Source organism: Salvelinus namaycush, chromosome 13, assembly GCF_016432855.1.
Source record: "Salvelinus namaycush isolate Seneca chromosome 13, SaNama_1.0, whole genome shotgun sequence".
In the NCBI taxonomy this organism is placed as follows: Eukaryota; Metazoa; Chordata; class Actinopteri; order Salmoniformes; family Salmonidae; genus Salvelinus; species Salvelinus namaycush.
Window position 1 is genome coordinate 31,852,083 of NC_052319.1, and position 25,346 is coordinate 31,877,428.

The following is a 25,346-nucleotide window of genomic DNA, read 5'->3' on the forward strand; positions in this document are numbered from 1 at the left end:
TCTTTGTACTCCTCACCTGGTTGCCGCCACACACGCTTGACACCATCTGAGCCAAATAAGTTTATCTTGGTCTCATCAGACCACAGGACATGGTTCCAGTAATCCATGTCCTTAGTCTGCTTGTCTTCAGCAAACTGTTTGCGTGCTTTCTTGTGCATCATCTTTAGAAGAGGCTTCCTTCTGGGACGACAGCCATGCAGACCAATTTGATGTAGTGTACAACGTATGGTCTGAGCACTGACAGGCTGACCCCCCACCCCTTCAACCTCTGCAGCAATGCTGGCAGCACTCATACGTCTATTTCCCAAAGACAACCTCTGGATATGACGCTGAGCACGTGCACTCAACTTCTTTGGTCGACCATGGCGAGGCCTGTTCTGAGTGGAACCTGTCCAGTTAAACCGCTGTATGGTCTTGGCCACCGTGCTGCAGCTCAGTTTCAGGGTCTTGGCAATCTTCTTATAGCCCAGGCCATCTTTATGTATAGCAACAATTCTTTTTTTCAGATCCTCAGAGAGTTCTTTGCCATGAGGTGCCATGTTGAACTTCCAGTGACCAGTCAGTATGAGGGAGTGTGAGAGCGATGACACCAAATTTAACACATCTGCTCCCCATTCACACCTGAGACCTTGTAACACTAACGAGTGACATGACACCGGGGAGGGAAAATGGCTAATGGGGCCCAATTTGGACATTTTCACTTAGGGGTGTACTCACTTTTGTTGCCAGCGGTTTAGACATTAATGGCTGTGTGTTGAGTTATTTTGAGGGGACAGCAAATGTACACTGTTATACAAGCTGTACACTCACTACTTTACATTGTAGCAAAGTGTCATTTCTTCAGTGTTGTCACATGAAAAGATATACTCAAATATTTACAAAAATGTGAGGGGTGTACTCACTTTTGTGATATACTGCACATCTCTGGAACATGCTAACATCTCTGTTGATGAGTCTACGATACGTAAAACACTAAACAAGAATGGTGTTCATGGGAGGACACCACGGAAGATGCCATTGCTGTCCAAAGAAAACTAAAGTTGAGTTGTTTAGAAGGAACACACAATACTATGTGTGGAGAAAAAAAGGCACAGCACACCAACATCAAAACCTCATCCCCACTATAAAGTATTGTGGAGGGAGCATCGTGGTTTAGGGCTGCTTTGCTGCCTCGGGGCCTGGACAGCTTGCTATCATCGACGGAAAAATTAATTCCCAAGTTTATCAAGACATTTTGCCGGAGAATGTTAGGCTATCTGTCCACCAATTGAAGCTCAACAGAAGTTGGGTGATGCAACAGGACAACGACAAAAAACACATAAGTAAATCAACAACAGAATGGCTTCAACAGAAGAAAATATGCCTTCTGGAGTGGCCCAATCAGATTCCTGACCTCAAACCGATTTGAGATGCTGTGGCGCATGACATCAAAAGACTGGTTCACACCAGACATCCCAAGAATATTGCTGAACTGATACAGTTTTGTAAAGAGGAATGGTCCAAAATTCCTCCTGACCATTGTGCAGGTCTGATCCGCAACTACAGAACATGTTTGGTTGAGGTTATTGCTGCAAAAAGAAGGGTCAACCAGGTATTAAATCCAAGGGTTCACATACTTTTCCCACCCTGCACTGTAAATGTTTACACAGTCTGTTCAATAAATACATGAAAACGTATAATTGTTTGTGTGTTATTAGTTTAAGCAGACTGTGTTTGTCTGTTGTTGTGACTTAGATGAAGATCAGATCACATTTTATGACAAATCTATGCAGAAATCCAGGTAATTCCAATGGGTTCACATACTTTTTCTTGCCACTGTATGATATGCGTAAAGCAGTATGTAAACATTATTAAAGTGAATAGTCTTCCATTATTTAAAGTGGCCAGTGATTCAATGTATATACGGCAGCACCGTCGTAAGGTTGTAGGGATGAGTAGCTGGGTGGGACCCGGCTAGTGATGGCTATTTAACAGTCCGATGGCCTTGAGATAGAAGCTGTATTTTCGTCTCTCGGTCCCAGCTTTGATGCACCTGTACTGACCTCGCCTTCTGGATGGTAGCAGGGTGAACAGGCTGCGGCTCGGGTGGTTGATGTCCTTGATGATCTTTTTGGCCTTCCTGTGACATCAGGTGCTGTAGGTGTCCTGGAGGGCAGGCAGTGTGCCCCCGGTGATGCGTTGGGCAGACAGTACCACCTTCTGGAGAGCTCTGCGTTTGGGTGGTGCAGTTGCCGTACCAGGCGGTGATACAGCCCAACAGGATGCTCTCAATTGTGCATCTGTAAAAATTTGTGAGGGTTTTAGGGGCCAAGCCGAATTTCTTCAGCCTCCTGAGGTTGAAGAGGCGCTATTGCGCCTTCTTCACAACACTGTCTGCGTGACCATTTCAGATTGTGAGTGATGTGTACACCGAGGAACTTGAAGCTTTCCACCTTCTCGATTGCGGTCCCGTCGATGTGGATAGGGGCATGCTGTTTCCTGAAGTCCACGGTCAGTTTCTTTGTTTTGTAGACGTTGAGTGAGAGGTTATTTTCCTGGCCCCACTCTGCCAGGCCCCTCACCTCCTCCCTGTAGGTTGTCTTGTCATTGTTGGTAATCAGGCCTAATACTGTTGTGTCGACTGAAAACTTGATGATTGAGTTGGAGGTGTGAATGGCCATGCAGTCATGGGTGAACAGGGAGTACAGGAAGGGGCTGAGCACGCACCCATGTGGGGCCCCTGTGTTGATGATCAGCGAAGTGAAGTTGTTGTTTCCTACCTTCACCACCTGGATGCGGCCTTTCTGGATGTCCAGTACCAAGTTGCATACGGCGGGGTTCAGACCCATGGCCCTGAGCTTAAGGATGAGCTTGGAGGGTACTATGGTGTTGAAGGCTGAGCTATAGTCAATGAACAGCATTCTGACGTAGGTATTCCTCCTGTCCAGATGGGATAGGGCAGTGTGCAGCACAATGTAAATTGCATCGTCTGTGGATCTATTGGGGCGGTATGCAAATTGAAGAGGGTCTAGGGTGTCAGGCTAGGGTGTCAGGTAAGGTAGAGGTTCATGATGACAGAAGTGAGTGCTACAGGGCGATAGTCATTTAGTTCAGTTACCTTTGCTTTGTTGGGTACATAAACAATGGTGGACATCTTGAAGCAAGTGGGGACAGCAGACTTTGATAGGGAGAGATTGAATATGTCAGTAAACACTACAGCTAGCTGGTCTGCACATGCTCTTAGGACGCGGCTAAGGATGCCGTCTGGGCCGGCAGCCTTGCGAGGGTTAACACGTTTAGATGTCTTACTCACGTCGGCCACGGAGAACGAGAGCCCACAGTCCTTGGGAGCCGGCCACGTCGGTGGCACTGTGTTCTCCTCAAAGCGGGCAAAGAAGGTGTTTAGCTTGTCTGGGAGCAAGACATCGGTGTCCGCGTTGTCTGTAGACCCTGCCACATAAGTCTTGTCTGAGCCGCTGAATTGCGACTCCACTTTGCCTCTGTACTGACATTTTGCATGTTTGTTTGCATTACGGAGGGAATAATTACACCTTGCCATGGTTAAATGCGGTGGTTCGCGCTTTCAGTTTTGCGCGAATGCTGCCATTTATCCACGGTTTCTGGTTTGGGTAGGTTTTAATAGTCACCGTTGGAACAACATCCCCTATACACTTCCCGATGAACTCAGTCACCGTGTCCGTGTAAGCGTCAATGTTTTTCTCAGAGGTTAGTTTACCTCCTCCTCTTCCTCCACCACCACTTCCTCCTATTCCTTTTTCTCCTCTGTCTCACCTCCTTCTCCTCACCTCCTCATTCTCCTTCTCACCTCCTCATCTCCTCTTCCTCCTCACCTCCTCCTCCTTATATACTCTGTCCTGCTCCTCCCTTAATCCTCTTTCATCTCCTCTTCCAACTCTTCTTTCTTTGCCTCTCTATCTTCATCCTCTCCCCTTTCCTTTTCCCTGTGCCCCATGTGTAACTGTCCCTGTTATTACCTCAGGACCCAACCCAAGGCAGTATTCCTATGACTAGGGAGGACACGATCACAGTGGTGTCTGCTGCTTCCCTCACGCTGCTCCGCAGAGACATGTCCCTCAACAGACGCCTCTACGCCTGGCTGCTAGGTAGTTAGTGTGGATAGACATGCACCACGGCCATGTTCACTCACACACCCACACACACACACACACACCACACACACACACAATGAAGTTATGGCTTTGAGTTGTAGTCTAGCAGTAGGCCTGAATATACTTCACTATGTGGCTAATAAATGTAGTTGTAGCTAATGTCGTTTAGGTCTACCTAATAAATGTATCCATGTAGCCTCAATTGTTTGCACCTCTCCTTTCAGAGAATAAAATGTATGCCTTGGTATTATAAGTGAATAACTGTATCTCTGTGTGTGTTGCTGTTCCCCAGGCACAGACATTAAGGGGGGTATGGTTGCTGCAGACCATGACCTCTTCATCTCCATGGAGGAACACACAGCCTTCTACTTCAACACCCACTCCAGAGAACTCTTAGTGCAGGTCGGACACACTAGTTAACACTAATGTTGATCAGTTGCAGTATATAAATCATACTGTTACAGATGATTAAACCTCATGAAGGACTTAAAACACCTGCCCTTAAATGCAAGTCATTCATTTTAATATGAAACCATGAAAACAAGGTGAACTTGAATTCAGTAAATACCCAGTGGTGTAACCGTGTGTGTCCTCTGTGTCTCTGTCCTTAGGCTTTGATCAACATCTTGAATCAGAAGGATGTGGAGGCGGACCCGGAGAGCGTGATTGGTTATCTACGACCATTCCGCATCATCATCAGCCTTATAGATAAGCCAGAGATAGGTAAACACACACCTCCCCTACTTCAGGCCTCTTCTCTCCCACCCCTCCCCTCCCCTTCTCACTCTCTCCATCTGTCTTAAGCCCTCTGCTGGTAAGTAGGGTGTAGTGGTGATGATGTTCATCTCTCTCAGGTCCTCTGATAGTGGGCAGTGTGTGATAATGATATTGACGATGATGGTGGTCTCTCTCAGGTCCTCTGGTAGTGGGCAGTTTGTGATAATGATGATGATAATGATGGTGGTCTCTCTCAGGTCCTCTGATAGTGGGCAGTGTGTGATGATAATAATGGTGGTCTCTCAGGTCCTCTGGTAGTGGGTATTTTGTGATGATGATAATGATGGTGGTCTCTCTCAGGTCCTCTGATAGTGGGCAGCGTGTGATGATAATGATGCTGGTCTCTCTCAGGTCCTCTGATAGTGGGCAGTGTGTGATGATGATGGTGGTCTCTCTCAGGTCCTCTGATAGTGGGCAGTGTGTGATGATGATGATGGTGGTCTCTCTCAGGTCCTCTGATAGTGGGCAGTGTGTGATGATGATGATGGTGGTCTCTCTCAGGTCCTCTGATAGTGGGCAGTGTGTGATGATGATGATGGTGGTCTCTCTCAGGTCCTCTGATAGTGGGCAGTGTGTGATGATGATGATGGTGGTCTCTCTCAGGTCCTCTGATAGTGGGCAGTGTGTGATGATGATGGTGGTCTCTCTCAGGTCCTCTGATAGTGGGCAGTGTGTGATGATGATGGTGGTGGTCTCTCTCAGGTCCTCTGATAGTGGGCAGTGTGTGATAATGATGGTGGTGGTCTCTCTCAGGTCCTCTGATAGTGGGCCGAGTGTGATGATGCTGGTCTCAGGTCCTCTGATAGTGGGCAGTGTGTGATGATGATGATGATGGTGGTGGTCTCTCTCAGGTCCTCTGATAGTGGACAGTGTGTGATGATAATGATGCTGGTTTCTCTCAGGTCCTCTGATAGTGGGCAGTGTGTGATGATAATGATGCTGGTCTCTCTCAGGTCCTCTGATAGTGGGCAGTGTGTGATGATGATGGTGGTCTCTCTCAGGTCCTCTGATAGTGGACAGTGTGTGATGATAATGATGCTGGTCTCTCTCAGGTCCTCTGATAGTGGGCAGTGTGTGATGATAATGATGCTGGTCTCTCTCAGGTCCTCTGATAGTGGGCAGTGTGTGATGGTGGTGGTCTCTCTCAGGTCCTCTGATAGTGGACAGTGTGTGATGATAATGATGCTGGTCTCTCGCAGGTCCTCTGATAGTGGGCAGTGTGTGATGATAATGATGCTGGTCTCTCTCAGGTCCTCTGATAGTGGGCCGTGTGTGATGATAATGATGGTGGTCTCTCTCAGGTCCTCTGATAGTGGGCAGTGTGTGATGATAATGATGCTGGTCTCTCTCAGGTCCTCTGATAGTGGGCCGTGTGTGATGATAATGATGCTGGTCTCTCTCAGGTCCTCTGATAGTGGGCAGTGTGTGATGATAATGATGGTGGTCTCTCTCAGGTCCTCTGATAGTGGGCAGTGTGTTATTGGAGGTGGTGAGAGCGTTCTACAGCTACTGCAGAGAGATGCTGGGAGAGGAGTCTATCACCAGCACTGGCCTGACAGGCAACCAGCTAGCCAGGTGAGAGGATGGGACGAGTGGAGAATGAACTAATATAGATGAATGATATTTATTGGGAAGTTTCCTAAAAAGAGATCGACATGATAGTGACTGCCTAGATGTGTTGTCTGTGCAGTAAAATAAAAGAGAACAAGAACGCATCAGAAATCATAAAGACGGTGAACATGCTGGTGAGCTCCATGAACAGTGAGTTCCTGTGGGACTACATTACCTGCCACTTCTGCACCTGCCTCAGGTAGGTAACGCCTCTACTAACACCTACTGTACCTCCTCTGGAATAGTCACTGTAGCTTTGCTGTTATAAAGCATCTTTCTCCAACTCGAATGTCTTATATTGTTTAGCTGATCTCTCTCTGTGTCTCTGTCTCCATAGCGACCCAGCTGACCTGCCGCCGCCCCCTCTGCAGTATCACAGTGACTCTCCTGCTCCCTCTGTCACAGAGATCTCCACGCTCATCATGTTCCTACTGGACGTCATCCCTCTGGTACACACACACACGCGCTTCTATTTTTCCTCTCTTTTTTTCTCTCTCTCTCTCCCCTCTCTTTCTCTCTCTTTCTTGCTCTCTCTAACCCTATCTGATTGGTCTGTCTCTGTGTGTCTGGTCCAATAGGAGCTCCATGCTGACATCCAGTCTCAGTTCCTGCCCCAGATGCTTGGCCGCATGCTGCATGCACTCCGCACCCACATGACCTGTCTGGACCTATCGGAGCTCACACAGGGCCTGCGCACCTGCTTCAAGGTGCTCAGTAAGATCCAGATGCCCGTGACTTATATGGACATGGAGGTGGAGTCACAGACACAGAAAGTGACGTCACAGACACAGGAGGAGAGCTTCAAATTTGTTCCGGTCAGTGGCTGTGTGAGTTTGTGCAGTGGTTCCGAGAAACTGGCATGCGTATGGAGAGTATCAAATCAAATGTATTTATATAGCCCTTCTTACATCAGCTGATATCTCAAAGTGCTGTACAGAAAGCCAGCCTAAAACCCCAAACAGCAAGCAATGCAGGTGTAGAAGCACGGTGGCTAGGAAAAAATCCCCAGAAAGGCCAAAACCTAGGAAGAAACCTAGAGAGGAACCAGGCTGGTGTGGCCAGTCCTCTTCTGGCTGTGCCGGGTGGAGATTATAACAGAACATGGCCAAGATGTTCAAATGTTCATAAATGACCAGCATGGTCAAATAATAATAATCACAGTAGTTGTCGAGGGTGCAACAAGTCAGCACCTCAGGAGTAAATTTAGGAGTAGAAGGAAAATGGGAGTTAGGGATGCAACACTACTGAGGTACTTAAGAATGGTCATGCCCTCAGGATGAACTGTCTGGTAGGTGACCTGTCTGACTGAGGGATAACATTCCTGGCAGGGTTAGCTCCTTGTCAGGCTGTCTCTCATGTACTGTACTCCTCTTGTCTTGATGGTAGATCCAGACTACACAGGCCAGGCCAACCAATCTTCTAATTTCACTCTCCCTGCAGATATAAACAAGGTCTGGAGTCCAGCTGTAACACTGGCCTGTCTGTCTGTCTGTCACATAAACACAGCTCCCACTGATCTTTAGCTTCTTTCAGTCACTGACTGGATCATGATGGGAGTTCTCAGTAAGGACTTTTAGAAAATATTTTTTGAGTTTAAGGACAAGGAGACGGTTCTCTAACTGTCCTTTTAAGGTCATACTACCCTCTCCCTCATTGGTGGTCTTCTGGTTGGATCATACATTTTCTCCCCTTAGATACAGGATATGGAGAAGGAGAGGGTCGAGGAGGAGGAAGAGGGCAGTCGGGTCAACGTTAACCATGACAATGCAGAACCAGAGGAAGAGCTGAATGGGGTTGTGGAGCAGGAGACTGGCCCGGTAGAGGGAGACGGCGCCTTCCCGCTCCTTCGGTCTGAAGACAGCGGATTGGGCATCAGCGCCTCACCCTCGCAACTGCACCTCTTACCAGGGGCGGGACTGAGCCCCGAGGGGGTGGGGATCGTGAAAGAGTGCCAGAGTGTGTGGAGGAAGGGGGGCAATGTGGAGACCATGACCCAGTGTCTGCTGGATATACTGGCCTTCATAACCACCTGGTAGAGAACATGATCACATCTGGAAAACATGTAACACACAATCATCAAGCACAGCATGCACCAATCAAAACAACTTGATCAACTCTCTCTCTCTCTCTCCATCTCTCTCCCTCTCCCCTCCCAGGTACCTGCTGGTTCAGGTGGAGGACGTCAGGGGGCAGGAGGAGGCTGTACAGCCGGACCCCGCTGCCCTCTCCCCTGGTGGGAAGACCTCGTTCCAGGAGGGCCCTCAGATCACCACCACCCAGATCAAAGACAAGCTAGCCGAGCTTTTCACCCCCAACAAACAAAAACCACGCTCTACCTCGGACCTCCCTGTCCACCCTACAGAGAAGAAGAAAGGGCGAGGGGGCACGGGAGGAGGGGTGGACTGGGGGGCAGGGTACATGCCCCGGGGCAGGGCGGAGATTTCAGAGGAGTGCCGCCAGGCGTTCACGGCAGCATGCCACCTGCTGTTGGAGTGTACCACATTCCCCCTGTACCTGAGTGAGGAGGAGAGCCAGGTGCTCTACAGCGACATGTTCCACCATACAGGTGGCAGTATACACTTTTACACAATAATGGTTGTTTACCGATACAGGTCAGTCTGTACAGCTCGACACAAACTTACTGTAGTTAGTTAGCCACGCAGTAGTCTTGCATGTCAGACTCACACAAATGAGTCCACATAGGGGAATTTGTATAACTCTACAACTCTACTCTTAACCAATAGGTTTACTGGGGTGATGGTTTGTCTATTCAAATGAAAAGCTTAAGCTTTAGTGTGTACTCCTACTCCTAACATGGCTTACTAACAGGGCTGAATTGACCACTTTATGATGGTTCAAGTCAGTATACTGATATGCTTTCATGATCTTGACTAATTTGAACTCATTGAATGGGAAGTAACCAAAATATTGTTTTGTTTTTTCTCTTCAGACAGTGACATGGGCTGCCTGCCTTTGTGGCTGAGGTCCTTGATGACCCTGTGTTGCCTGTCGAGGGACTACCAGGTGCAGCACACGGCTGTGTCCTCTCTTCTGGAGCTCATCAACCACTCCCAGTCCCTGGCCCTGGTCATCCAGGACAAGACCAGGCGCTACCAGGCCAGCAACGCCAACCCCCTGAGCGGGCGGCTGCAGATGGTCACTGTGCCCCCCATCTACCCAGGCCTGCTCAACGCCATCGAGCAGAGTACAGATTTCTACCAGGTCAGGAAATCATGGTCTACCATGGCAGGGGGCTTGTATTACTGCCACATAAAGAGGGAACATAATATGAGTAGTCCTAGCTGGTCTGACGTGTTACTGTATAATATGATGAAATGTGTACATTTCGTTAGTGAATGTGTCATCTGTAACTCTATGTCCAACAGCATCATCACCTTTTTCATTTTTGCTGCCTATTACCAAATCAGGATCATTAGTAATCTGATGCTGCTGCGTTAAGTTGATCCAAATGAACACCGATCATCATCACCTCTAACATTTCACCTTTGTGATCCCATGCAGCGGATGGCCCAGGTGCTGTGGGGTCAGCTGGATGTGGAGCGTCGAGAGCAGCACACCTCCTGTGTGGAGCTCTTCTATCGGCTCCACTGCCTGGCCCCGTCCGCATCCATCTGTGAGGACATCGTCTGCCAGGCTTTACTGCACAGAGACAAGGTACAGAACACACACACACACACACACACACACACACACACACACACACACTAACAAGATTCTACTGTAATATCAAGACACTAGACTAGAGGTCGACCGATAACAATCGGAAATCGGTAATTTTGGACGCCAATTTTTTTTTATTATTATTATTTTTTACACCTTTATTTAACTAGGCAAGTCAGTTAAGAACACATTCTTATTTTCAATGACGGCCTAGGAACAGTGGGTTAACTGCCTTGTTCAGGGGCAGACCGACAGATTTTTACCTTGTCAGCTCAGGGATTCAATCTTGCAACCTTACGGTTAACTAGTCCAACGCTCTAACCACCTGTCTCACGAGGAGCCCGCCTGTTACGCAAATGCAGTAAGAAGCCACGGTAAGTTGCTAGCTAGCATTAAACTTATCTTATAAAAAACAATCAATCAATCATAATCACTAGTTATAACTACACATGGTTGATGATATTACTAGTTTATCTAGCGTGTCCTGCGTTGCATATAATCGATGCAGTGCGCATTCGTGAAAAAGGACTGTCGTTGCTCCAACGTGTACCTAACCATAAACATCAATGCCTTTCTTAAAATCAATACAAAGAAGTATATATTTTTAAACCTGCATATTTAGCTAAAAGAAATCCAGGTTAGCATGCAATATTAACCAGGTGAAATTGTGTCACTTCTCTTGCGTTCATTGCACGCAGAGTCAGGGTATATGCAACAGTTTGGGCGGCCTGGCTCATTGCGAACTAATTTGCCAGAATTTTACATAATTATGACATAACATTGAAGGTTGTGCAATGTAACAGGAATATTTAGACTTATGGATGCCACCCGTTAGATAAAATATGGAATGGTTCCGTATTTCCCTGAAAGAATAAACGTTTTGTTTTCGAGATGATAGTTTCCGGATTCGACCATATTAATGACCTAAGGCTCGTATTTCTGTGTGTTATTATGTTATAATTAAGTCTATGATTTGATAGAGCAGTCTGACTGAGCGATGGAAGGCACCAGCAGGCTCAGTGCGTTTTGCCAGCAGCTCTTCGCAATGCTTCAAGCCTATCAACTCCCGAGATTAGGCTGGTGTAACTGATGTGAAATGGCTAGCTAGTTAGCGGGGTGCGCGCTAATAGCGTTTCAAACTTCACTCGCTCTGAGACTTGGAGTAGTTGTTCCCCTTGCTCTGCATGGGTAACGCTGCTTCGAGGGTAGCGGTTGTCGATGGGTTCCTGGTTCGAGCCCAGGTAGCGGCGAGGAGAGGGATGGAAGCTATACTGTTACACTGGCAATAAAGTGCCAATAAGAACATCCAATAGTCAAAGGTATATGAAATACAAATCGTATAGAGATAAATAGTCCTATAATTCCTCTAATAAGTACCACCTAAAACTTCTTACCTGGGAATATTGAAGACTCATGTTAAAAGGAACCACCAGCTTTCATATGTTCTCATGTTCTGAGCAAGGAACTTAAACGTTAGCTTTCTTACATGGCACAAATTGCACTTTTACTTCTCCAACACTAAATTGATTTTATTGATGTATTATATTAAGTTAAAATAAGTGTTCATTCAGTATTGTTGTAATTGTCATTATTACAAATACATTAAAAAAAACGGCCGATTAATCGGTATCGGCTTTTTTTGGTCCTCCAATAATTGGTATCGGTATCGGCGTTGAAAAATCATAATCTGTCGACCTCTACACTAGACGCCTACAGCAAAGAGCCATCCAATACTCCTAACGCATTTAAACAGCACCGAGGTTTTACATATAGCCACCTAACATATGAACAAATACTCCAGCCTAAACTCATGTGATATAACAAACAGTAAGTCATCCTCTGTGTTTAACCTCTCTAGGGTATGTGGGACGGTAGCGTCCCACCTCGTCAACAGCCAGTGAAACTGCAGGGCGCCAAATTCAAAACAACATAAATCCCATAATTAAAATTCCTCAAACATACATGTATTTTACAGCATTTTAAAGATACACTTGTTGTAAATCCAGCCACAGTGTCCGATTTTCAAAAAGGCTTTACGACGAAAGCAAACCAAACGATTGTGTTAGGTCAGAGCCAAGTCACAGAAAAACACAGCCATTTTTCCAGCCAAAGAGAGGAGTCACAAAAAGCAGAAATATAGATCAAATGAATCACTAACCTTTGATGATCTTCATCAGATGACACTCATAGGACTTTATGTTACACAATACATGTATGTTTCATTTGATAAAGTTCATATTTATATCAAAACATCTCAGTATACATTGGCGCGTTATGTTCAGTAGTTCCAAAAACATCCGATGATTTTGCAGAGAGCCACATCAATTTACAGAAATAGTCATAATAAACATTGATAAAAGATACAAGTGTTTCACATGGAATTTTAGATCCAGTTCTCCTTAATGCAACCGCTGTGTCAGATTTCAAAAAAACTTTACGGAAAAAGCAAACCATGCAATAATCTGAGTACAGCGCTCAGACGACAAATCAACCCAAAGAGATATCCGCCATGTTGTGCAGTCAGCAGAAGTCAGAAATAACATCATAAACATTCACATTCACTTATTCATCTTCATGAGAATGCACTCCCAGGAATCCCAGTTCCACAATAAATGTTTGTTTTGTTCGATAATGTCCATCATTTATGTCCAAATTCCTCCTTGTTGTTCGCGCGTTCAGTACACAATCTAAACTCACGGCGCGCGTGCAAGTCCAGCGGAAAGTACGGACGAAAAGTCCAAAAAGTTCCGTTACAGTCCATAGAAACATGTCAAACGATGTATAGAATCAATCTTTAGGATGTTTTTAACATAAATCTTCAATAATGTTCCAACCGGAGAATTCCTTTGTCTTCAGAAATGCGATGGAACGCAGCTAAACTCTCACATGAACGCGCATGGTCAGCTCGTGGCACTCTGGGATAGACCTTACTCAATCTCCTCTCATTCGCCCCCACTTCACAGTAGAAGCATCAAACAAGGTTCTAAAGACTGTTGACATCTAGTGGAAGCCTTAGGAAGTGCAACATGACCCCATTTCCACTGTATCTTGGATAAGCAAAGAGTTGAAAACCTACAAACCTCCGATTTCCCACTTCCTGGTTGGATTTTTTTTCTCGTTTTTGCCTGCCTGTTTTTGCCTCGTTTTTGCCTGGTGTCTGTTATACTCACAGACACCATTCAAACAGTTTTAGAAACTTTAGAGTGTTTTCCATCCAAATCTACTAATAATATGCATAACCTAGGATCTGGGCCTGAGTAGCAGGCAGTTTACTCTGGGCACGCTTTTCATCCGGACGTGAAAATACTGCCCCCTACCCCAAAGAAGTTAACTAGCATGTCAGTTATGTTGTGTGTATTCCCTCAGGCTGTACGGTTGGAGGCCCTACATAGGTTCTCAGTGCTGTGGCACCTGACCAGGGAGAACCAGTCAAACCGGACCATGTCTCTGAACCGCTCATTTGACCGGTGAGTACAGAGCTTGAAGTATGGTCAGTGGTTGGTCTTTGGGCCCAACAGCAGTTTGTGCTGTGGTCCCCAGTGTATTCGATTTCATGATTCTACAGTCGTGGCCAAAAGTTTTGAGAATGACACAAATATTTATTTTCACAAAGTTTGCTGCCTCAGTTTGTATGATGGCAATTTGCATATACTCCAGAATGTTATGAAGAGTGATCAGATGATTGCAATTAATTGCAAAGGCCCTCTTTGCTATGCAAATAAACTGAATCCCCAAAAAACATTTCCACTGCATTTCAGCCCTGCCACAAAAGAACCAGCTGACATCATGTCAGTGATTCTCTTGTTAACACAGGTGTGAGTGTTGACGAGGACAAGGCTGGAGATCACTCTGTCATGCTGATTGAGGTCGAATAATAGACTGGAAGCTTCAAAAAGAGGGTGGTGCTTGGAATCATTGTTCTTCCTCTGTCAACCATGGTTACCTGCAAGGAAACATGTGCCGTCATCATTGCTTTGCACAAAAAGGGCTTCACAGGCAAGGATATTGCTGCCAGTAAGATTGCACCTAAATCAACCATTTATCGGATCATCAAGAACTTCAAGGAGAGCGGTTCAATTGTTGTGAAGAAGGCTTCAGGGCGCCCAAGAAAGTCCAGCAAGCGCCAGGACCGTCTCCTAAAGTTAATTCAGCTGTGGGATCGGGGCACCACCAGTACACAGCTTGCTCAGGAATGGCAGCAGGCAGGTAGGTGTGAGTGCATCTGCACGCACAGTGAGGCGAAGACTTTTTGAGGATGGCCTGGTGTCAAGATGGGCAGCAAAGAAGCCACTTCTCTCCAGGAAAAACATCAGGGATAGACTGATATTCTGCAAAAGGTACAGGGATTGGACTGCTGAAGACTGGGGTAAAGTCATTTTCTCTGATGAATCCCCTTTCCGATTGTTTTGGGCATCCGGAAAAAAGCTTGTCCGGAGAAGACAAGGTGACGCTACCATCAGTCCTGTGTCATGCCAACAGTAAAGCATCCTGAGACCATTCATGTGTGGGGTTGCTTCTCATCCAAAGGTGTGGGCTCACTCACAATTTTGCCTAAGAACACAGCCATGAATAAAGAATGGTACCAACACATCCTCTGAGAGCAACTTCTCCCAACCATACAGGAACAGTTTGGTGACGAACAATGCCTTTTCCAGCATGATGGAGCACCTTGCCATGAGGCAAAAGTCATAACTAAGTGAATCGGGGAACAAAACATCGATATTTTGGGTCCATGGCCAGGAAACTCCCCAGACCTTAATCCCATTGAGAATTTGTGGTCAATCCTCAAGAGGCGGGTGGACAAACAAAAACCCACAAATTCTGAGAAACGCCAAGCATTGATTATGCAAGAATGGGCTGCCATCAGTCAGGATGAGGCCCCGAAGTTAATTGACAGCATGCCAGGACGGATTGCAGAGGTCTTGAAAAAGAAGGGTCAACACTGCAAATATTGACTCTTTGCATCAACTTCATGTAATTGTCAATAAAAGCCTTTGACACTTATGAAATGCTTGTAATTATACTTCAGTATTCCATAGTAACATCTGACAAAAATATCTAAAGACACTGAAGCAGCAAACTTTGTGGAAATGTATATTTGTGTCATTCTCAAAACTTTTGGCCACGACTGTACTACCATAGTGAACCTGTTCTGCTTTCCTCAGATCACTGAGATGGACTATTTTTCTCTCTCTCTATCTCTCTGTCTCTCTCTGTCTCTCTCTCTGTGTGTTCTCTTCTCTTCTGTCTCTCTCTCTCTCAGAGCACTATTTAAGATTGTGCGTCTGTCCGTCATCTCCCTATGACTGACTCTGTGTATCTCTGTCCCAGGTCTCTGTGCGTGGTGATGGACTGTCTGAACAGCCCAGATGGTTCTGTGAGTGCTGCAGCCCAGTGCTGGCTGGTCAGGGCTCTCTCCCTGCAGGACGTGGTCCGCATCCTGGAGCCTGTTCTGCTGCTGCTGCTCCACCCTTCCACCCAGCGCTGCACCATCCAGAGTGTCAAACAGAACCTCACCGCAGGTGTGTGTGCGTGTGTTTGTGTGTGTTCTGGAGTGTTAAGTGGTGATTGTTGGAGTGTTTAGGGATGTTGCTCTCCTAGTGTGTATTTGTTTTGGTAGACCTCTTTCTCTCTGTAGGTAATCTGAAAGATTTAAACAGCAGAAGTCGAAGCACCACCAAGGGTTCCACTAGCGCCATGGCAACCAGCACCCAACCAGATGAGGGTACACTGGGTCACATGATCCTGGTGGACCGGGAGGCCCTGTGGGGGGAGCTGGAGCGTGACCCAGAGACGACCAATCCAGCGGCTGACTCCACGGGGGTGTCTTGCAGTGAGAGCGAGGCCACAGAGGGGGAAGACGAGCTGGAGGAAGAGGAGGAGGTGGAGGAGGAAGAGAGCGAACACACCGAGTCAGCTGACACCAGTGGTGCCCAGGTCTCCACAGAGAACTCCAGCTCCGCCACTTACGGTTGTAGCGTAGAGGAAGGAGGTGTGGTCAGCTGCCTGAGGAGGGTGGAATCGGAACACACGCAGGCCTCCGATTCGCTGTCGAGCGAGGAGGATGACCTGGAGCGTGAAGCCATGGCTCAGTCACATCTCCTCAAACAGGAGCGTGAGAAGCGTGAAGTCATTGACTCTCTGTTCCGCCATGTTCTGCTGTACTCTGTGCCCGGCGGCTGGCCCCGCCTGCTCCACGGCCTGGCCCTGTTGGACAGTCTGTTGAAGAGCAGCGCCCAGCGCCCTCTAGTGGACGCCCTCTCCTCCACCTCCCTGGACACCAGCTCAGCCGCCCACCTCAACCTGGTCTCTAACCTTCTCCAGCGCCACCAGCAGGCCCAGGACGGACGAGGCTTCCATGGACGCCTGCTCTCGCCCACCTCCTCGCCCTCCATTCCCCCCTCCCTGCTCATCGAGCTGCTGGTATCGCTGTGCCTGAGGTTCCTACATTCCCACTACCCGTCCTACCTCACCCTGGGTCCCAGGGAGCTGCAGGGGAACAGGGAGGTCCAGGTGAAGAGCGTGGGGGTGCTGACCCGCCTGGTGACCCAGCTGGGGTGTGTGGTGCGGGGTCAGAGGGACAGCTCCACCCAGCGGGAGGCTGGGGTCGGCCCAGAGGCCATCCGTAAGCTGCTGGCTGGGTGTAAGGTGCAGCAGTACGCCCTTCTCACCCTCTCAGCCTCCATGTACATCAGCCAGAAAGGGGTGGAGAAGGACTCTGCCATGGGGTGTCTGAATCTGTTCGATGAACAGGTGGGCCTGTCTGAGGAGAGCCTGGTGAATCTTGGAGGGGGAGGGGGGCAGGAGCAATACCCCTTACAGATGGAGCTGCTCAAGCTCCTACAGGCCCTCATCGTCCTGGAGTACTACGTGTGGCCAGGGGGGTCTGGTTCAACCCCGCACCCCGATGAGCCCTGTGACACACCTGTAGCTACCCCTGCCTCCTCAACCATGAAGCAGGAATGGAAGACAGGGGTTCTGTTACAACAGTCCATCAAGGCAGCTCAGTACGTCCAGACCCAGCTCATCACAGCCCAGGGAATGTTTGTGTCTGCTGCAGCCCGGGCTCTGCAGCCGCAGTACGGCTATGCCATGCACCCCCACTGGGTGGCGCTGCTGTGCTCGTCTCTGCCCTACCTCGGGCGCTCGCTGGGCATCATTGTGGCTCCGCTCATCACCCAGATCTGCAGGAACCTGGACGAGCTGGTCAAACAGTACGATCACGACGGGGGGAAGGCTTCGCAGAGTAGCAGGAAGGAGAACATTGCTCCTGATTACCCTCTCACCCTACTGGAGGGACTGACTACACTCACTCACCACTGTCTACTGGACAACAAGAAGGTGAGTCACACACACACACTACTGATTTGGCAACATGTAGGTGGATCACTCTGCTGCCCACTCAGACACACAGAGTTGAATGCAGAAAACAATTATGTTTATTGTCTCCATCTGTTCCTCTCAGTCCCTGGTGGCCTGTGACCCTGCAGACATCCGAAATGCACGCAATGCTGTGATCAAGGATCTGCCACACATGCTCAGTAGTATGGCTCTGCTATGGGGTGTGGTCAAGAGGGAGGAGTCCCAGAGGAGGGGCTCAGACTCCGCCCAGACCACCAGACACGCCTCCACATCCGTCTACTTCAGGAGCTCCAAGGTATGCCTGTGTTTATGTTTGCGTGGGAGTGTGTTCTTATGGGAAGTAAGTAGTGCTATGATATGTATTGCATGTGAATTTGTGTGTCACTCTGATGGTACTGGTGTGTGTGTGTGTGTGTGTGTAGATCCTGAGGCAGCGTGTGTTGGAGTTTCTGACTCCTCTGACGGGGCAGTACGGGGTGCAGCTCATGGCCTCAGTGGGAGCAGTGTGGAGCAGCCGGAGGAGCAAGAGACACACCACAAACAAAGTGAGTGTTTTAAAATTCTTATTATTTATTTTTGCAACAAGCGGATGACACATACATACACACACACCTTCCATCATAACAAGAGGGTGACACACAAAGTATGCCCCCCCTCTCTCTATGCTATCTCTTTCTCTCTCTCTCCATATCTATGTAGATATTGCCTGTGTCCAGTGAGTCTCATCTGACCATTGTGGATCTGGTGAAGTCCCTGGGAACGCTCCATACAGACAACATCCTGCAGATGGTCAAAGAGGTGGTAAAGAAACCCCATCAGATCAAAGGAGACCAGGTATATACACACACACATACACACACACACACATACACATACATACACACATACACACACACACACACACACACACACACACACACACACACACACACACACACACAAAGAATTGACTGTTAAACCCAGAGAGAAATGACATAGTGGTCATAGTTGATGCAACTCCCTTCTGTCTCTCCTTCGTCTGTGTGGCAGAAGTCCACCCTGGTAGACATCCCCATGCTACAGTTCAGCTATGCCTACACCCAGAGGTACCAAACAACGACATCAACACAAGAGATTCACACTGCCATGTAGTTAGTAATACACTTCAGTTCTTGCCTACATGTGATATTATTTAACAATGTTTCACCACCCTCCTGTCTGTGTGTTTGTGTCTGTCTGTCTGTCTCTGTGGTAGTATTCCAGCTCAGGCGCTCCAGGAGAACGTGGCGCCCCTCCTCAGTCTCCTCAGAGAGTCTGTGCAGCTCAACCTGGCCCCGCCCGGATACTTCCTGCTGCTGGGGTTAGTCGTCATCTTCTTATCCGTCTGACACGTACTAAAATGTTCACTTGATGTCCAATGTCCAGAAACCGGTCTCAGTTATTGATCACATAACATATGCCATTTAGCAGACTTTTTTTATCCGAAGCGACTAATCAATCAATGAAAGGATTTTATAAAGCCCTTTTTACATCAGCCGATGTCACAAAGTGCTATACAGAAACCCAGCCTAAAACCCCAAACAGCAAGCAATGCAGATGTAGAAGCATGGTGGCTAGGAAAAACTCCCTAGAAAGGCAGGAACCTAGGAAGAGACCTAGAGAGGAACCAGGCTCTGAGGGGTGGCCAGTCCTCTTCTTGCTGTGCCTGGTGGAGATTATAACAGTACATGGCCAAGATGTTCAAATGTTCATAGATGACCAGCAGGGTCAAATAATAATAATCACAGTGGTTGTAGAGGGTGCAACAGGTCAGCACCTCAAGAGTAAATGTCAGTTGGCTTTTAATAGCTGATCATTCAGAGTTAGAGACAGAGTTAGTTAGAGTCCAGGACAAGGTAGCACGTCCGGTGAACAGGTCAGGGTTTCATAGCCGCAGCCAGAACAGTTGAAACTGGAGCAGCAGCACGGCCAGGTGGACTGGGGATAGCAAGGAGTCATCAGGCCAGGTAGTCCTGAGGCATGTTCCTAGGGCTCAGGTCCTCCGAGAGAGAGAATTAGAGAAGACAGGAGAAATACTCCAGATATAACAGACTGACCCTAGCCCCCCGACACAAACTATTGCAGCATAAATACTGGAGGCTGAGACAGGAGAGGTCGGGAGACATTGTGGCCCCGTCCAACTATACCCCTGGACAGGGCCATCCAAGCAGGATGTAACCCCACCCACTTTCCCAAAGCACAGCCCCCACACCACTAGAGGGATATCTTCAATCCACCAACTTAATACCCTGAGACAAGGCTGAGTTTAGCCCACGAAGATCTCCCCCACGGCACGAACCCGAGGGGGGCGCCAACCCGGACAGGAAGATCACGTCAGTGACTCAACCCACTCAAGTGACGCACTCCTCCTAGGGACAGAATGGAAGAGCACCAGTAAGCCAGTGACTCAGCCCCCGTAATAGAGTTAGAGGCAGAGAATCCCAGTGAAGAGAGGGGAACTGTCCTTTCCGTTCACCTTCACACACCTGGGCCAGACTACACTCAGTCATAGGACCTACTGAAGAGATGAGTCTTCAATAAAGACTTAAAGGTCAAGACTGAGTCTGCGTCTCTCACATGGATAGGCAGACCATTCCATAAAAATGGAGCTCTATAGGAGAAAGCCTGGCCTCCAGCTGTTTGCTTAGAAAATCTAGGGACAATTAGGAGGCCTGCGTCTTGTGATTGTAGCGTACGTGTAGGTATGTACGGCAGGACCAACTCAGAAAGATAGATAGGAGCAAGCCCATGTAATGCTTTGTAGGTTAGCAGTAAAACCTTGAAATCAGCCCTAGCCTTAACAGTGATCAAATGTTTTGGTTCTAGTCAAGATTCTAGCAGCCGTATTTAGCACTAACTGAAGTTTATTTAGTGCTTTATCCGGGTAGCCGGAAAGTAGAGCATTGCAGTAGTCTAATCTAAAAGTGGCAAAAGCATGGATACATTTTTCTGCATAATTTTTGGACAAAGTTTCTGATTTTGACAATGTTACGTAGATGGAAATAGTCTTGATATGTTTGTCAAAAGAGAGATCAGGATCTTCGTTTCTTGGGACCTAGAACTAGCATCTCTGTTTTGTACGAGTTTAAAAGTAAAACATTTGCCGCCATCCACTTCCTGATGTCTGAAACACAGGCTTCCAGGGAGGGCAATTTTGGGGCTTCACCATGTTTCATCGAAATGTACAGCTGTGTATTGTCCGCATAGCAGTGAAAGTTAACATTGTTTCCGAATGACATCACCAAGAGGTAAAATATATAGTGAAAACAATAGTGGTTCTAAAAACGGAACCTTGAGAAACACTGAAACTTACAGTTGATTTGTCAGAGGAAAAACCATCCACAGAGACAAACTGATATCTTTCCGACAGATGAGATCTAAACCAGGCCAGAACTTGTCCGTGTAGACCAATTTGGGTTTACAATCTCTCCAAAAGAATGTGGTGATCGATGGTATCAAAAGCAGCACTAAGGTCTAGGAGCACGAGGACAGATGGTCTGGTCTGACGTCATTAGAAGGTAATTTACCACCTTCACGAGTGTGGTCTCAGTGCTATGATGGGGTCTAAAACAAGACTGAAGTGTTCGTATACATTATTTGTCTTCAGGAAGGCAGTGAGTTGCTGGGCAACAGCTTTTTCTAAAATGTTTGAGAGGAATGGGAGATTTGATTTAGTCCGATTTTAGTTTTTTTTTGTATTTTCTTGGTGAAAGTTTGGCTTTTTCAAGAGAGGCTTTATTACTGCCACTTTTAGTGAGTTTGGTACACATCTGGTGGATAGGGAGGCGTTTAATATGTTCAACATTGGAGGGCCAAGCACAGGAAGCAGCTCTTTCAGTAGTTTAGTTGAAATAGGGTCCAGTATGAAGCTTGAAGGTTTAGAGGCCATGACTATTTTCATCAATTGTTCAAGAGATATAGTATTAAAAACCTTGAGTGTCTCCCTTGATCCTAGGTCCTGGCAGTGTTGTGCAGACTCAGGACATCTGAGCTTTGGAGGAATACGCAGATTTAAAGAGGAGTCTGTAATTTGCTTTCTTATGATCATGATCCTTTTTGTCAAAGAAGTTCATAAATGTATCACTGCTGAAGTGAAAGACATCCTCTCTTGGGGAATGCTGCTTTTTAGTTAGCTTTGCGACAGTATCAAAAATAAATGTAGGATTGTTCTTTTTCTCCTCAATTAAGATGGAAAAATAGGATGATAGTACCCTCACTGCTGCTCTGTCTTTCCAAGCAAAATCGGAAGACTTCCAGTTTGGTGTAGCGCCATTTCCGTTCCAATTTTCTGGAAGCTTGCTTCAGGGCTCGGGTATTTTCTGTATACCAGGGAGCTAGTTTCTTATGACAAATGTTTTTAGTTTTTAGGGGTGCGACTGCATCTAGGGTATTACGCAAGGTTAAGTGAAGTTCCTCAGTTAGGTGGTTAACCGATTGTTGTACGCCGACGTCCTTGGGTAGGTGGAGGGAGTATGGAAGGGCATCTAGGAATCTTTGGGTTGTCCGAGATTTTATAGCAAGGTTTTTGATGATCCTTGGCTGGTGTCTGAGCAGATTATTTGTTGCGATTGCAAACGTAATAAAATGGTGGGCCGATAGTCCAGGATTATGAGGAAAGGCTCCGAAAGCCTTTTGGAGTGGGTCTGTGGACTTATCCATGTCAATATTAAAGTCACCAAAAATTGCAATATTATCTTCCATGACTGCAAGGTCCGATAGGAATTCAGGGAACTCGGAAAGTAACGCTGTATACGGCCCAGGAGGCCTGTAAACAGTAGCTATAAACGTGATTGAGTAGGCTGCATAGATTTCATGACTAAAAGTTCAAAAGACGAAAGCGTAGTCATTTTTATTTTGTAAATTGAAATTTGCTATCATAAATGTTAGCAACACCTCCGCCTTTGCGGGATGTGCGGGGGATATGGTCACTAGTGTAACCAGGAGGAGAGGCCTCATTTGACACAGTAAATTCATCAGGCTTAAGCCATGTTTGTCAGGCCAACCACATTAAGATTATGATCAGTGATTAGTTCATTGACTATAACTGCCTTGGAAGTGAGGGATCTAATATTAAGTAGCCCTATTTTGAGATGTGAGATATCACAATCTCTTTCAATAATGACAGGAATGGAGGAGGTCTTTATTCCAGTGAGATTGCTAAGGCGAACACCGCCATGTTTAGTTTTGCCCAACCTTGATTGAGGCACAGACACGGTCTCAATGGGGATAGTTGAGCTGACTACACTGACTGTGCTAGTTCATAGATAAGATGAGAGCACCCCTCCAGCTAGGATGGAGTCTGTCACTCCTCAGCAGGCCAGGCTTGGTCCTGTTTGTAGGTGAGTCCCAGAAAGAGGGCCAATTTATCTACAAATTCTATCTCTTGGGAGGGGCAGAAAAACGTTTTCAACCAGCGATTGAGTTGTGAGACTCTGCTGTAGAGCTCATCACTCCCCCTAACTGGGAGGGGGCCAGAGACAATTACTTGATGCCGACACATCTTTCTAGCTGATTTACAGGTTGAAGCTATGTTGCACTTGGTGACCTCTGACTGTTTCATCCTAACATCGATGGTGCCGACGTGGATAACAATATCCCTATACTCTCTACACTCGCCAGTTTTAGCCTTAGCCAGCCCCATCTTCAGATTAGCCTTAACGTCGGTAGCCCTGCCCTCTGGTAAACAGTGTATGATCGCTGGATGATTCTTTTTAAGTCTAATACTGCGGGTAATGGAGTCGCCAATAACTAGGGTTTTCAATTTGTCAGAGCTAATGGTGGGAGGATTCGGCGTCTCAGACCCCGTAATGGGTGGAGGAGAGACCAGAGAAGGCTCGGCCTCTGACTCCGACTCGTTGTTAATGGGAGAACCGGTTGAAAGTTTCTGTCGGCAGAATGAGCGACATCGGTTGAGCATTCCTACAGCATTTCCTTCCAGAAGCCATGAGAAAATTGTCCAGCTGCGGGGACTGTGCGAGGGGATTTATACTACTATCTGTACTTACTGGTGGCACAGCCTGCTGCCTGGCCTGCACCCTATCTCCTTGTGGAGCTAGAAGAGTTAGAGCCCTGCCTATGGGGTAAATGACCCTTGCCTAACTATTGCGTCTGAAGCTGGGCTTGCAGCACGGCTATCCTCACCATAAGGCGATCGTTCTCCTGTATATTATGAGAACAGTAACTACAATTAGAAGGCATAATGTTAATGTTACTACTTAGCTTCGGCTGGTGGAGGTCCTGTAGAACCATGTCCAGATAAAGTGTCCAGGGTGAAAAAGTTGAGCGAGGGGAAAAAATATAAAACGGTAATTTAAAAAATACGTAAAGTTGGCAGGTAGCAAAGTAACACTAGCAACAAAACGCACAGCAGCACGTGAACAAGTCCACAAGTTGTGACAGGAAATGACGTCAGCACTCGATTCACAAATAACTCATCTTCCAGTCACGCGTGCATACATCTGTGGTCATACTGATTTGTTACTGTAGACATTTTTCCCAGCGTAACACACTCTGTTGTTTGAAACAATGTAAATGTTATTTCCAAACATAAGTAGTACATCCCACATCAATAGACATGCTTTGGTTTGCTGCTGTATCAGAATCAACAAGATATTATTGCACTCTAGTCTACCAATCCATAGCTGTACAGACATCTTTCTCCTCTCCTACTACAGGATCCTCAATGACTTTGTAAACCGACTCTCCAACCTGGACAATAAGAAGGACACTAGAGACATGCAGGTAAGACATGGAGCACAGCAGCACAGCCCTAGCTGTAGCCTAATGTACACCTTCCTCTTCCACGCCATCCGCTAGGTTCGCTTGAATGAAACGATGCAATATCGAACATCCGCTCCTGTGCGCCCAGGTGCACACCGAAATGTGTGGACAGGACCGGATGTTTCATTAAAACGAAAGGCCTAAATTAAGCTTTAGTGTGAGATTGAGAGGGTACAGTGTGAGATGCATGATAATGATGGTTACCATGGTGATGTCCTGTAGGAAGTGACCCAGAAGATCCTGGAGGCGGTGGGTGGGGTGGCGGGGTCATCTCTGGAGCAGACCAGCTGGCTCAGCCGCAATCTGGAGGTCAAGAACCAGCCACAGGTGTGTCCTGAGACCGAGGAGCCATCCAACGAACTGAACCTGGACCTCTATGGTAACCAAACACACACACACACACCTGGAGACATCCCTGGCTTCTATCAGGAACAGACTGAAGTCTAATTTACACCTTGTGCTTCCGCACCATATGCTAGGTCCACTCTAAAAATGCAATATCGAATGTCCACTCCTGTCCGTACATGTCTGCACTTTTCCAGGACACTTCCAAGGAGCTGCGGATGGAAACGGATGTTCAATTGATGTTATTTTGAAGTGGAAGGTGTACATTAGGCTTTAAAATGGGTCAGAGCTGCTAACCTCCTTAACCACGTGTCAAACTCATTCCATGGAGGGCCTAGTGTCTGCGGCAGGGTTTCCCAAACTCGGTCCTCGGGACCCCAAGGGGTGCACATTTTGGTTTAAGTCCTAGCACTACACAGCTGATTCAAATAATCAACTAATCATCAAGCTTTGATGGTTTGAATCAGTAGTCTAGTGTTAGGGCAAAATACAAAGCATGCACCCCTTGGGGTCCCGAGGACTGAGTTTGGGAAGCGCTGGTCTGCGGGTTTTCACTCCTCCTTTGTATTTGATTGATGAATTAAGGTCAGTAATTAGTAAATAACTCTACACACCTGGTTATCTAGGTCTTAATTGAAAGGAAATACCAAAAACCCGCAGACA

At 47.1% G+C, this 25,346-nt stretch overlaps 1 protein-coding gene across 1 annotated transcript in view; it reads left to right on the plus strand.

Moving 5' to 3' along the window:
• LOC120058093 (protein dopey-2-like) overlaps positions 1-25,346 on the plus strand; it is a 47,889-nt gene that overhangs the window by 18,252 nt on the left and 4,291 nt on the right. The window contains exons 7-27 of the mRNA XM_039006569.1: positions 3,980-4,103; positions 4,402-4,511; positions 4,721-4,832; positions 6,341-6,461; positions 6,577-6,696; positions 6,835-6,946; positions 7,076-7,324; positions 8,192-8,529; positions 8,654-9,063; positions 9,448-9,719; positions 10,020-10,172; positions 13,545-13,645; positions 15,510-15,700; positions 15,817-17,519; positions 17,644-17,835; positions 17,963-18,085; positions 18,240-18,374; positions 18,570-18,625; positions 18,775-18,879; positions 24,233-24,299; positions 24,561-24,717. Coding sequence (XP_038862497.1) covers positions 3,980-4,103; positions 4,402-4,511; positions 4,721-4,832; positions 6,341-6,461; positions 6,577-6,696; positions 6,835-6,946; positions 7,076-7,324; positions 8,192-8,529; positions 8,654-9,063; positions 9,448-9,719; positions 10,020-10,172; positions 13,545-13,645; positions 15,510-15,700; positions 15,817-17,519; positions 17,644-17,835; positions 17,963-18,085; positions 18,240-18,374; positions 18,570-18,625; positions 18,775-18,879; positions 24,233-24,299; positions 24,561-24,717 — 4,951 coding nt within the window. The remainder of the gene's footprint in view (positions 1-3,979; positions 4,104-4,401; positions 4,512-4,720; positions 4,833-6,340; positions 6,462-6,576; positions 6,697-6,834; positions 6,947-7,075; positions 7,325-8,191; positions 8,530-8,653; positions 9,064-9,447; positions 9,720-10,019; positions 10,173-13,544; positions 13,646-15,509; positions 15,701-15,816; positions 17,520-17,643; positions 17,836-17,962; positions 18,086-18,239; positions 18,375-18,569; positions 18,626-18,774; positions 18,880-24,232; positions 24,300-24,560; positions 24,718-25,346) is intronic.